Source organism: Melospiza georgiana, chromosome Z (assembly GCF_028018845.1).
Source record: "Melospiza georgiana isolate bMelGeo1 chromosome Z, bMelGeo1.pri, whole genome shotgun sequence".
Classification (NCBI taxonomy): domain Eukaryota; kingdom Metazoa; phylum Chordata; class Aves; order Passeriformes; family Passerellidae; genus Melospiza; species Melospiza georgiana.
In genome coordinates this window covers 49,539,635-49,553,070 of record NC_080465.1, presented here as the reverse complement: position 1 = coordinate 49,553,070, position 13,436 = coordinate 49,539,635, and the positions used below count along the sequence as shown (strand labels likewise).

The window sequence follows — 13,436 nt, the reverse complement described above, 5'->3', positions numbered from 1 at the left end:
TGGGTCAGGGTTCCACTGCCTGACAGCCCCTGAGAGCAAATTCTTCCTCTGCAGCTGCACTGAAGATGCAGGAGAGGGCATCTCTCTGACAGCAGGAGGAGTGCAGAGAGGCTGCACTGACCTGCATGAGTGAAGGCTCTTGCCCTCTGTCTGTGCAGCAGCCTAGTGGGACATGAATAGGCTGCTAAATGTCCAAGGTCTGCCAAGCACAGCACAAGCTGAGCTTGGTGTTGAGGGAACAAGCAGTTGCTTCCTGAGCTGTGGAGTCACACAGAAGCATCGTGAACCCACCATTTTACAACCTTTCAGGCTTTCTGGGGAACCAATAAAACGGAAATGGATTTAAAGTGCCTTTAAGTTTAAATTGTGGGTTCAGATTAGAGTAGGCCATTACAGAGATCAGTGGTGAACAACCATTACCTCCCTCCTTGTTCTTGAATGGCATGCACAGAAGTACTTGTCTTCTGAGGGCATATTCCATGATGAGAACCAAGGAGATGTCTCTGGATCCCAGAATCAGCCCATAGAGAAGACTAAATGAACCTAAGTGCCGCAACCAGCAATAAGGTGACTTCAGGAAGGAAAATGGGCACTCACTGATGATTATATTGCAGCATTCTTAGAAGTGTATAGGACTTTACATGGCTAATACAGATTGAGTCAACATCTTGCTCAGATGGTTAATGAAGAAGGCAGTTCTTTGTTCTAGTTGATTCACCCCACTCCTGCTTACTTTTACACCTGATCTAATCTTATCCCCGTGCTGCTTTTCAACAGTATTTTGTGCAACCATGTGTAAATGTGATCAGCTCTCCAGATACGTTCATGTCTTCAAGGATTAAACTCAGGTCCATGTTTGTCTGTGTTGTTAGCTCAGTGCTCAAAATCAAGACCTCTGCTGCCTTACTTATAAATACCTCTTGTATCTGCACATTGCTACATTTAACATTAATTGTTAATTGCTTCCAATTAATATAATCAGTCAAAATCCAAAGCAAGTCCATCCTGTTCCTTTCTGCACTTTGACCAAGACACTAGGAACACTGCAACTCTATTTTTAAGGTAACATTCATGCCAACAGACCTAACATCTGAATTACATCCTAGGCAACTTAACTCAGCCAGTCTGGGTGGTGGTTATTTAAAGAAGGATTTTAGTGATCTGATCTGATGAATTCCACAACTAGACTTCTTGAAAAAACCGTCTCAAGTCAAAATTCAGAATGTTCATGTCATACATTCTTTATTTCTAATAGAAATAACAGCTCTTTCCAGCTACAGAAGGAATAAAAGAAAAGGCAAACTGAGCTTCCAGTTCTTGACACCCGTCCCTAAGCAGGACTCTCCCTTCTAGTAGGAGCAAAACTCACCTAGACACTTTCCTTTCCCAGGCAGTGTGGTGGATCATAGCCTGCTTGCCTAAGGCACAGCCCAGCACATCACCTCTGCCTTTCAAACAAACCCATGGATCTGCTTCCAAACGACCTTCCCATTTATAGAAACTCCATCTAATCCCAGAAAGCTTGCCTCTGTAATCCTCCTATCTCTCCCTGCCTCTCTAACCAGCTCCTTCCTCAGCACTCACTGCCAGCAAAGCAGCTTTCCAGGGGCTTTGCATGTCTCAAAACAACTTCCTACATGCCTCTCCCTAAGAGATTCAATTTCATTGATAAGTACTTCAATGTCTATACTTGTATATGAAAAGCAAGCTTTTGATTACTTATTTTTTATTCTCTCAAAAATTTTCTCACCAATGTGCTTTCATGCACCACATCTTGTACCTATGCAAGATGAAGTGTATGAGCTGGAGCAAATCACTCCACCCCATGTGATCAGTCACACATTTTACATTGCATAAATTTATTCAGATCTATTGCCTGTGCTCTTGCAAGGAGTTTTGACGCTCCCATCCCAATTCTCAATCTGCTCCTCCTTTGTTTTTCCCCAACAAATTTATGTGAAGTAATGCCCCTCTCACTGTGAAGCCATGCAAATGCTTCACAGCTAAAACTTCAAACTGCAAATAACTTCACGTCTAGCAGTGCCTACCAGCATGCACAAAGCATTCCCACAGAAACAACCAAGCAGGAAGACCGGAAATGAGGAAATGATCATGTACAGCAAGCATTTCACCATGCAGAATCTCCCTACAAATAGATGTGAAAATATAGATTTCACCAGTTGCAATGAAAGAACATTTTGTTCTGGGACTGCGTTTGGGATATGCAAGCTCTGGCAGGAATTACTTAGCTTGAAATGAGTGAAGATAAATTAATACAGTTTCCATTGAATATGCCAGGACAATTATTTTCAGCCTGTATAAAAATATTCACAGAATGTATTTCAACATAGCATCACAAGGACTGACTCAAAAAAAGTGGTGCAAAGCAGATTGGAGGCCACGTAAGTAGACTCTCTGCTGAATCTGGAATTGCAGAAGGTAGCAAAGGCTACTGTAGCAGAAGTTGTACCTGGCACTCATCCATATGTAAATAAAAGGAGAATGTAAAGGGTTTATGACCATTTCTGTCCTATTTTCTCTTCTTTCCAAACCAGTATTTTCTGAGGTGTAGGAGGGGGACACAGTAATCTGTCATTACTGCGGACAGATTTCTGTGCACAGGGCACTAATGCATGGTGTACAGAGAGCTGCTCCCCAGAGCCACCACCATTTCTGATGTCTCAAGAGGAAGTTCCTTACCTCAGTTTACAAGAACAACTGCAAACCAGCTAAGTTCTGATTGAGAAAAAGAATGCGGTTCAACAGTGCATTTGGAGCGAGGCTAGAGTGAGGGGGTACTTTCAATCAAGATGAAAATCAAAGAAGAAACAGCATTAATGTATTAACATTAATGTATTTAAGAACCTGATATTTTAAAATCAGATGCAGTTAAATAACAGAAAATCTTTCTGAAATAAACCCAGGGCAGTCCTGTTAGAACAAGTTCAAATCAGTGTATTTATTTTGATGTTACATTCCTGCCAGGGCTGGATATGGCCAGGTTAGGTGCACAGTGAGAAATGTCTCCTTTTCCAGCCACACACACTGAGAGGCACTGGGCACAGCACAACGCACATATGTGCAATTTAAAAAATACAACACTAGAAAACTCAGAAGAACGCTGTTACGGCAATGGGATTCTCTTCTGTCTATGCACTTCAGAGGTCTTTATAAAAAGCACAATTATAAGCATGGATTATAAACAAAAAGTTTATTGATTTAATATATGTTTTCAAGGCACTTTCATGTTGCAGTTTGTAACTCCATTTGGTAAAAAGGGGAATCCTTCAGAAACCCCACCTCCACTAAAAAACCCACACAATTTCAAGGGCAAGGGAAACAACCAAAATATTCAACCCAGATTCTGACCAGAAAATATGTGTGTTCCTAGAATCTCAAAAGGATCCATAACCACAAAATGGGGTAGGGTTTTTTTGTATTTTTTAGATTGACTGTAGTTTAGGAAACCCAGTATGGGATTCATCCCAGCTAGTTTTTACCATCTCAAACCTAGACTAGCTAAGCCAGAGCAAATTTATCTACATTACATATCCATATATGAACAAGATAAACCATCCTCTGCCAAAGACTATTCTGCATTGTCCACAGGGAAAGTGTAACATAATCAGAGTTCTTAATTTTGGGATTTTTTTACCTAGGATTCAGGATGGGATTTTAAAGCTAAATTCTTATGCAGTTATCAGTTACAATATTGTCTCTGCATTTTGCATTACACCAAGTAATCACTGATTAACAATAAACTTACATTCATAAAAAGTTTTCATCAGAACATTCCATATTATGGCAGGCACTTTGGCACAGTTGCCTCACAGCAGCAAAAACTGAGGAAGAAAACTGAATGCTGGCACACTTCCCTGATTAGATATTTAGGCTGATTTTAACTATAAAAACAAAAGCAAAGCTGAAAAAAAAACCTCAATGCTTTAAAAATTGAGCAAAATGCACAAGATATAATCTCATAATGGCTAATCTACTGGAAATGAACATTTCTTGTCAACCAAAACCATTTTGGAAACAGAGCAAGATTTCAGCCCCTTATGCTAAAGCCAAAACAGCCAGCACAAATTCCACCACCTTTTTTCATGTTCTTATATAGTGCTTTTCTCTCCTACCATGCAAATGCTTGAACTCAAGAATGCCCATTGAATTGCAGAGTTATAACTGAATGACAGTTTTTTTGATTATTATGTCACAGTCTCATTTTTTACATCACCAGCACTACATCAGCCTTATGTTCCATCTCCACCACACACTAAACACCACAAATTAAGGCACAGCTGTCTTTACACTGATACACTTATCAAAATCTCATAAAGTACACATTTAATTTCTGTATATTTGTTCACCCTGTCACAAGCTGACAGTGTGGATTTTGTCACCAGACTTCAGGAGTTTTCAGCAGTGCACTATTTTGGTATCAAAGTGTAGGTGCACTGCTTGAAAGGATTTGGAGCATGAGGTGTGTTTTGCTCTTGACAGGAAGGTCCCAGAGCTAGAAAAATGCAAAGCAGGCTTCTTCACGGGTTACAAAAGTGCTGAGATTAAAGCTCTTTAGTCCTCTTTGGAGTGTGTCCTGGAGAAAGTGTAAAGGGATCAGGTTGCTGCTACTGTCTAGAAGGCATTGGAGGCAGGCTGCACCTGACAGCTGGCATCTGGAGGAAGCTGGTGTCTGCTCAGTGTTGGTAGAAGGGGTCCCAGGAAATGGCAAGACACATACAGCTGTACCTCCACAGAGGGTGCAGGGGTGTCCCTGTGCTGGTTGGCAACACCACCTCTGGCAGAGAGCTGCTCAGAACAGTCCCAGAGACCTCCTCTGGGAAAGCAGAAAAGGTCCACCACACAGATCTACAGTGAGATCCAGCTGCGACACCAAACACTCACAGCCCTTCACACTGATCATAGGCTTGAACTCCACACTGGCATCAGGGAAGACAGAGTAATGACAAATGTTAAAAACTGTGTAACAAGGTTCTAATACATTTAGTTTCAGCTTATGAAGGGTTCATACCTTTAGTCTCAAGTACTCTAATAACTTGATCAGCGGAAGACATGGCTTGTATACTTTCCACTGACATGGACTACTCTTCTTGGAGCAGCCTCTAAAAATGCACCACAATCATGTCTGCCCATGGCAGAGGTGGAAGAGGTGAGGACTACCCCCACTGCTCCTGTGCTCAGCTCCCAGAACACAGCAGTAAGCACACTTTACATCTGGCCCACCTTGTGGGTGAAATTTCCCATAACTAGAATCTATAAATGACAGAAACACTTAATCATCAAAATTTTAAACAGCATCTAAAACAAAGTAGTATGAGATGAACAGCACCAAGGATCTTGAGGTCAACAAATCCATTCTATAAAAGTGAAAACGGTATATAAAATTAGGCCTAAATAAAAATGATAGTCCAGTGTTTACTGACTGGGTGCAGTGCTGAGACTGCTGAGAACAGAGTTTTTACAAAGACGCTGGATGGAACCTGTAGCAATTTAAAGGTGAAAAGTAGATGAGAAGTTCATAAGAGATTGTTAATAAGAGACTGGTTATTATCACAGTGCCATTCCCTTGAAGTCAGTTCATTCTTTGTAGTCAACAAAAATTATACTATTTTTTCTCAGTGGAAATAAAATTGGGCCTTAACTAGAGACTGCACATCACTACTGAGCTTGGATTTTCAAAAAGAGTGAAATATTCCCTTTGCACAGAAATTATTGCACATTTTATCACCAGAGCAAAGTTGCAGTACACAGTACTTGGTAGCAGTGTATAAGGCATATTTGTTCAGTGTTCTGGAACATGAGGGGTAAAAACTGTGAAACTTCCAAAGAGGATACATGCTACCTTGCAGGATTGCTTCTGTCAATAGCTTCAGGATCCATGACAGTATGCAGCCCAGGCCTTGATTCTACTGCCACCTGCTTGAGTACATAGATTCCAGAGAAGGTTGTGTTTGCTTCACTGGAAGAAGAATTTATCCCTTTCTCAGGAGCAGGAAATTTTATGCACATCCAGATATAATCTAAGCCTAAAGGTAATTGAGCAGACAGGCTGACTGACAGACACTCAATCTTTGCCATGTGGAGTAGAGTTAAAGGATATATTTTAGCAGTTTTCAGACACTAAAGTTCAGTACAAAATCAGGAAAAAATAAACCAAAACAAAACCCAACAATATCTCACAGTATTCCACCAGAATCCTTATTCACTGCTGTACTGTTGTTGCTGAATTGAATTCTGGATATCAAGTTTAGTGACCTGTCAAAATATGCAGTTTTGTTTCTTTACTACTGGCCTCTGAACCGCCTTCGGGTTAAAATTACTGAAATTATTGAAATTAGCATCATGGAAAAATTACTTATTGAAACAATTTGAAGTTCTTCAAAGAGAAGTAGTGATTCAGAAGGAATAAAAGACCTTTATAGCAAAATCAGTTAAAGAAAAGCCCAACAATTCAATAAAAATACATAATGCATGACAGAACATTCTATTTTTACCTTTCATGGGAAATAAAAAATACTGCATACATGGGGTGCACTCAAAATCCACAAGGCCAAATTCCCCATTAAATTAAGTGAGAATTTTGCTGACATACCAACTGCAAATCTTCTGTCATGGCCACTGTAATCAGTAGGATTTTTGTTATTATTATTTCACAGGTTCACAGGTATTTAGATTTCATCTAACACACAGTGTATCATTTAACCTATAATAAATGAGTGTTATAAAGAGCAAATTGTATGTCAACAATATATATTCACTTTTCCATATGACATCAATTAGCATGACCAAACCTGGTCTAACTATACCCAGTACTGATTGTGCTTCAAAGCTGGGTTTGTTTTTCGACAATATTGGATCATTTCAGGATCAAGATTTAAAAAACTGTTTTTCAGATACCTTTCTGTAGCTGGAGAAGCCACTGTAGGAAGCAGCTGCTCATGTTTTACTGCCACAAATGTAGAGGCTGTACTCCTCTCAGCCCCCTTCAGAAGAGGAGTCACTGTGACAGAGGGCACAGTCAAACTGCGTTCCAGACATCGATCTGCACTACTGAGGATTGCATCTGTTTGACTTTTGACTACAGGTTTTGTCTTATCTTTCTTCTGACACATTAACAAAATGCACACAGAAGTAACAGCAATAATGAGTAGGACAGACACCAGGACAAGGGGGATAATAATATACCAAGAGCTGCTTTCACCTGCCTGCTCTCTGTGACTCCTGGCATTAACCTGGTTTGTCATCTTCAAGTCCACAGATGCACTTGTTCCCATGGCCTGATTTAGCAATGGACCTTCCTCATGTAGGTTTCCCCAATGATTCTGCCCTGGCCACATGGTTGGTTCAGTCCTCTGTGGTGCTATTGCAGGGTCTTCATTCTGTGAGGAGACTACTGCCTCATCCTTTGAGGTAGAGGGAGCCCTGAAAGTGGTCATGCTGGTTAGAAAAAGCACTTCTGTTGTAAAACCCTGCACAAGTGGAGGACTGTGTGGCACAATGGAATACTGAAAACAGCCAACAGCAGGCTGTACAGCATCTGCCCTGAGTATAAATGTAAATGAGTCATTCAACAGATTGATGCCCGTCATATTTGTGTCTATGTCTAGAAGCAAAACACCACTATCAATGTCAGCCTGGGTGAACGTCTGAATATCCTCAAACACTGCATCATTCACAAATCTTTTCTTAACAATCCTCCCGTGAGATGGGGGCACCATCACTTCAAATCTAGGATTGCTGTTTGTCAAATTGGCTAGCTCAGAAGCATCCAGGTCACTGCTTCCAAATTTATAAGCTGCTTGATTTGAAATCTGCAGGTCAGATACAATTTGTACTAAAGGCTTCGCTGTGATGTTCAGCACTTGTCCTGTTAGATTGCCTTCTGCAGTAAAAAGCATAAACTCCAGTACATCACTGGAAGCAGTAAGATTTGTCAGGTGGTAAGAGAGCCTTCCTGAGTACAAATCTGCCTGCTCAAATTTAGTAACCTGCTCATTTCCAATCATGAGGTGCCCATATTTGAGTGGCTGAGTTATTTCATATATAATTTTAGTGCTTTTTCCATTTGTGACAGCTGAAAGCTGCACGTCAGTAATAGTGACTGATGTCTGGCCCTGTGGCAGTGCAACATTGGTAAGGTTGACAAGGACGAGAGTGATTGGTACGACTTCAATACTGAACAGTTTGTATAAAGGGCGATGTTTACCATCAGTCACACTGAAATAAAACACCCCAGAAGATGAACTTCCATCCTGTACAAACCACACTTTACCACTGTCAACATCAGCTTGTGTGAAATCTTTTATAGAGACACTGAGATTGCTTTTCATTGCTAAGTAACCATTATTGGGGTTGCTAACAATGGTGTATTTCAGCTCAGCTGGAGCATTATCTAAATCTTCAACTTTCAGATTCTCTGCCCCCAGCACTGACACATCTCCCTGCAGGACTTTCAAGTGCAGTCTTTTAGTCTTCAGTTCTGGAGATTGGTCATTCACTGGGAAAACAGTGATATTAAACATCTCTACAACTTCACTATGGGGCTTTGCAGCAGGCTTGCTCTTCAGGTTCAACCAAACAGCAAAAGTGAAATTGTCATATAAAGATTCAGAATTATCATGTATGTACATAATTCCAAATTTGTCCAGTACATATTGGGAGAAGTTAGGCTTTTCTTTGGTAACGTTTCGTTCTCCAACAACAATCATGCCATGTTGGGGTAAAGACACAACCTGATACCAGACTTCATACATGGAGCGGTGTACATCAGGTAGCTTAATCAATAGGTTTGAGGCATCTAGATTTGTTTTGTTGATTACTACTCTACCTCCTTCCTGGACTATGGCACCTGGCAGAAATAAAAAGAGAATCTTAGAAACTGAACATTTTATAGTTGCACTATTTCAGAAACTACATATTAAACACTGATGATGCTCAAAAATTTCTATCCTTTGTGGTATCCTTGATTTCCATGTCATGGCTAAAAATATATTACCACTACTTGTAAAGTACAATCAGATATGAAAGACAATATTTTTGACTGATGCATACACTAAGATTAAAGAAATACAAGTATCTCAAAGCTTCTGATAGTGTTTTCCACCTACCATTACAGAAAACAAAATATCTTCTACAGCAGTAGGAAGCATCAAACCTATGTATCTATTTCATTTCTAAAGGTGCAGTGAACGCAGCACTCCAAGCTACTACCCTACAGTACTTTCTGTTTCAGAAGTATTCTGGTCACTGCTTACTGAAGAGAAAGAAATTTTTGTTTTTCCTCCATTCTTCAATGGACCTCTGACAGATCCAAAACAATTCTGAGCCAAAACAGTGAAGCATTTTTACCTGTATTTGCTAGAAGATGACTATTCTGATCATGCCTGTCAATTTCATATGAAATGACAACATGGAACCTCTGGATATCCAGAGCAGACGGTGGAGAGGATACAGTAAATGTAAAGAAATCTTCTGCACTCCAGGCAGCTGACTCAGCATGTAAGTGTTCATACATGATCACACCTTCATCAACCTGTTTAAGGTAAAAAGTAGACATATGTGTAAGAGCAAGGTAATTATAAGCAGAAGAGCGTTAAGGACAGAAAAAGTATCTTGAGAACATTGTTCAAAAAGACCTTTGTACCTTAGGCCATGCACAGAGTATAGAGAATCATAGAATTGTTTAGGTTGCAAAAGAGCTGAAAGATCAAACCCAACTGTTAATCCAGAACTGCAAAATCCACCACTAAATCATGTCCCAAGTTCCATGTCTTTTAAAATATCCAGTTGGTGATTCAACCACTTTTCTGGGCAGTCAATACTCAACTGTGTTTCACATTAAGAAAGGTGAATACTGGGTTCAATACTCAGCTGTGTTTCACATGAAGAAAGGTGTCCTGCTATTCCATTTAAATCTCCCCTGGCACAGACTGTGGCCATGTCCTCTCATCCTAATACTTGTTACTTGGGCAGATTGAGGCCAACTCCCACCTGGCCACAGCCTCCCTTCAGGCAGCTGTAGAGAGTGATGAGGTCCCCCCTGAGCCTCCTTTTCTCCAGGACAAACACCCCCAGCTCCCTCAGCTGCTCCTCACAGCACTTGTGCCCCAGACCCTGCCCCAGCTCCATTGCCCTTCTCTGGGCTCTCTCCAGCCCCTCAGGGCCTTTCCTGCAGTGAGGGCCCAGCCCTGGACACAGCACTGGAGCTGTGGCCTCAGCAGGGCCCAGCACAGGGGGACAATCCCTGCCCTGGCCCTGCTGGCCACAGCATTGCTGATCCAGGCCAGGATGCCATTGGCCTTCTTGGCCCCTGGGCACAGCCTGGCTCATGTCCAGCTGCTGTCACCAGCACCCCCAGCTCCTTTCCAGCCACTCTGCCCCAGCCTGTGGAGCTGCCTGGGGCTGTTGTGACCCAAGGGCAGGACCTGGCACAGGGCCTTGTTGAACCTCACACCACTGGACTCAGCCCATCAATCCAGCTTGTATGCACACTGAGATTATCCCGCATTTCTCTTTCTCTTAAGATGGACTCTGTGTTGCCAGATAAACACATGAAAGTAATGAAATGTTACTGGGCATGAATTTTTAGTAAAAGCCTTACATGAAGAGCAAAGAGATACATAACACTGAGAAACTGCCTCAAACTAGTAATGGTGATCATGTGCTCAGATGGACTGTATTTTTAGTAAATTAAAGTATCAAAGTCTTGTGTTTTCTTCACAAGGACACTAGCAGGGCTGGATTATTTATCCTGAAAAAGAATATGAAAGGCTGAAGGCTGAAGAAGGACTTTGATGTAGTTATTTCCTTCAAATAGACAAAAGACACTTGGTAAGAGACTAAGAAAACCTGAAGGATGTGCAATGACCACTGATAGTTACTCTCACTTACAAGCAAAAAGGTGATGGAACTACACAGTGGAAAATTTCTACATCACAGCAAGACAGGGATTCCTAACAGATGAGAAGGAATCTGGTTTGTCCTCTCCCTGCCTGCACTGACCTTGCAGATTGTCACACTCAAGGAATCTAATCAGTCCACTGTAAGTAATCAAGCTTCAAAGTATTGCAAGATACTGCAGTACGTCTCCAGAGAAACAAATGCACATGTAAGATAAAACCATTTTATCTCTTTAGACCCCAAAGCAAAAGGCAGCATTTTCAGATTATTTCTCACCAGCTGGAACTATACCTGAATTTTATGATCAATACTATAATACATTGGAACTGTAATAGAATTCCTAATGATAGCAAGACTAGACTACTTATTGAATCTTATCCAGTAGATTCAGCATCTGGTCTGCTTGATAATTCATTCACTGCCCTGGAGAAATGACAGCTACACCCATTAAATCCTTGGCAAGTTCCCAGGCAACCGCTGACCAGACCTGCACATGTTAGTTTGTAACTGCCTGAGAGATTCCTGTCTGAGATGGTGCTGGTTTTAAATTTACTATTTTAACATAGTCCTCACACCCTGCAAACACCTTAAAGGGACTCATTAGTACACATTTCTATCATATATGCTTGAAAGATGTGAAAAAAGAAACCAAAACCCCCCTGGTGTTATCAGAGATGAAGTTTAAAAGTATAGAATCTGAGGTGTAAATACAGCGAGATTGAATCCTGAAATTACTGCAACAGCCCCCACTGAGATCACTAGGCAAACTGACCTTTCAAGGTCAATTTTCTCAGCAGCCTCAAAAACATCCCAATTTTTCTCTAAAAAATTTAGACTAATGTGATAAAATCCTTTATGCACATCTCCAGGTTTCTACTTTCTCTATACTGATTTAATTCTTAATGGTTATTATAAGAAAAACAAAAAAAAAAAAAAAAAAATAGCAGAAGAGTATGTTAGCTCAGGGTAACTTTCCAAAAACCTTTTTAGGACTTCAAGCTGAGGCCAGCAAATTTTTGTAACAAATACAGGACAATACAAATCCTTTAAATTCAGCAGTGTTTATTATCCATCTTAATTGGCTGGTTGTTTTGCAGTTTTTTGACTGCAAATCCATTCTAATGTCTGTCTAAGAACTGAATGCAATTGGTGAGGATTTCTGTGTTTACCTCTGCAACGACTCTGTATAATGAAGAAGCTGTGGTTTGTTGTGAGATGAAAATACTTCTAAGATACCACAGAAAGTACTGCAGAGAAAAACAAAACTCAAACATTATGTTGAAAAACTCCTGAGTTACTCAAGAGTGTTTAATGTGCAAAAATTTTTTTTATATTAGCTGAACAACATCTGTTCAAGAAAAATGCCTTGGAATGCAATAGTAATTTCTGTTTCTTTTTGCTGATTTTTTTTCCCCTTTGGCAATAAAGCAATAAACCACAGCGAATACAGAAGAGTTCAGCACCCCAGCAAAAGGAGTAACTACTTTTCCAAAGTGAAATTTCAAGTTCCTCAACACAGAATTAAGTCAATGAATACCCACAGACCTACACTAATGCAAAATGTTTTTCAATTCAAATCAGTTTTTCAAGCTTATTACCAAACAGAAACTAAATGCTTTAGTCTCCATTACATGTTTGTAACATAAATGCCATTTTCTTCACTCATATTTAACTCCCTGTGATCACAACACAGTGAACTGAAAGCTTATTTAGGATCCCTTTCTCTCTCTTACATCTCACCTTCTACCAGAATAAACAGCAATCTTGTTTGGATATTTGAATTCCACCTGCAAGAAGTCATTCAGCTCCACTTTTTTGAAATTAAAATGGCCAATAGAAATATCTCCAACAGACAAGAAAAGCATACATATTATTTCAGTCCAAAACCTTTCACAGATTACAAAGTTAAAAGGAAAGTTAGCTATACATTACTAAAAACTAAAGCTACAGAGAATAAGTGACATGAAAGCTACAGTGAATAAGTGATATGTTCTGACATGGTACTGTCCAATAAACACACATAATGGTCACATCCACAGGCAAAAGGAGTGACACTTCAAAACCTTAGCTGAAATATTTTATGTCTAACATGCTTAATTGTTTCATTTAATACTCAAAAAAATCACATATTTTGGGATCAGAAGGGTAAAGTGTCATTATACAGTTCATTGCTTTCATCAAACAAGACAAAACTCAGCAACTTCTGAAACAAGACCAATGGCATAACGGGATTACAACATGTTTTTCACGAAAACCATTCTGTGTTCATCTTGATTTATAAAGTCCAGGTGGAGACCCATTCTACAACCATCCTTGGTCAGGTTGTTTCAAAGCCTGATGACAACAAATAAAAATGTTGTCCTTTTTCCAGGTTTTACTGCCCAAGTTCAAATTCTGACCAATAGATTTTCTTATTCCTTCATATACTCAATCAAATAGCATTTTAAATCTGCAAAAATACGTTTTTCCATGAGCAAAGTCAGAAAATTGACCCTCTTTTATCTCACTCCCTTTAATTT

General features: G+C 40.1%; 1 protein-coding gene across 1 annotated transcript in view; it reads right to left on the bottom strand.

Moving 5' to 3' along the window:
• Nucleotides 1-6,657: 6,657 nt before the first annotated feature.
• LOC131096240 (chondroitin sulfate proteoglycan 4-like) overlaps nt 6,658-13,436 on the bottom strand; it is a 28,435-nt gene continuing 21,656 nt past the window's right edge. Inside the window, exons 9-10 of the mRNA XM_058044558.1 lie at nt 9,367-9,550; nt 6,658-8,866 (exon numbers count right to left, since the gene is read on the bottom strand). Coding sequence (XP_057900541.1) covers nt 6,819-8,866; nt 9,367-9,550 — 2,232 coding nt within the window. The 3' untranslated portion in view covers nt 6,658-6,818. The remainder of the gene's footprint in view (nt 8,867-9,366; nt 9,551-13,436) is intronic.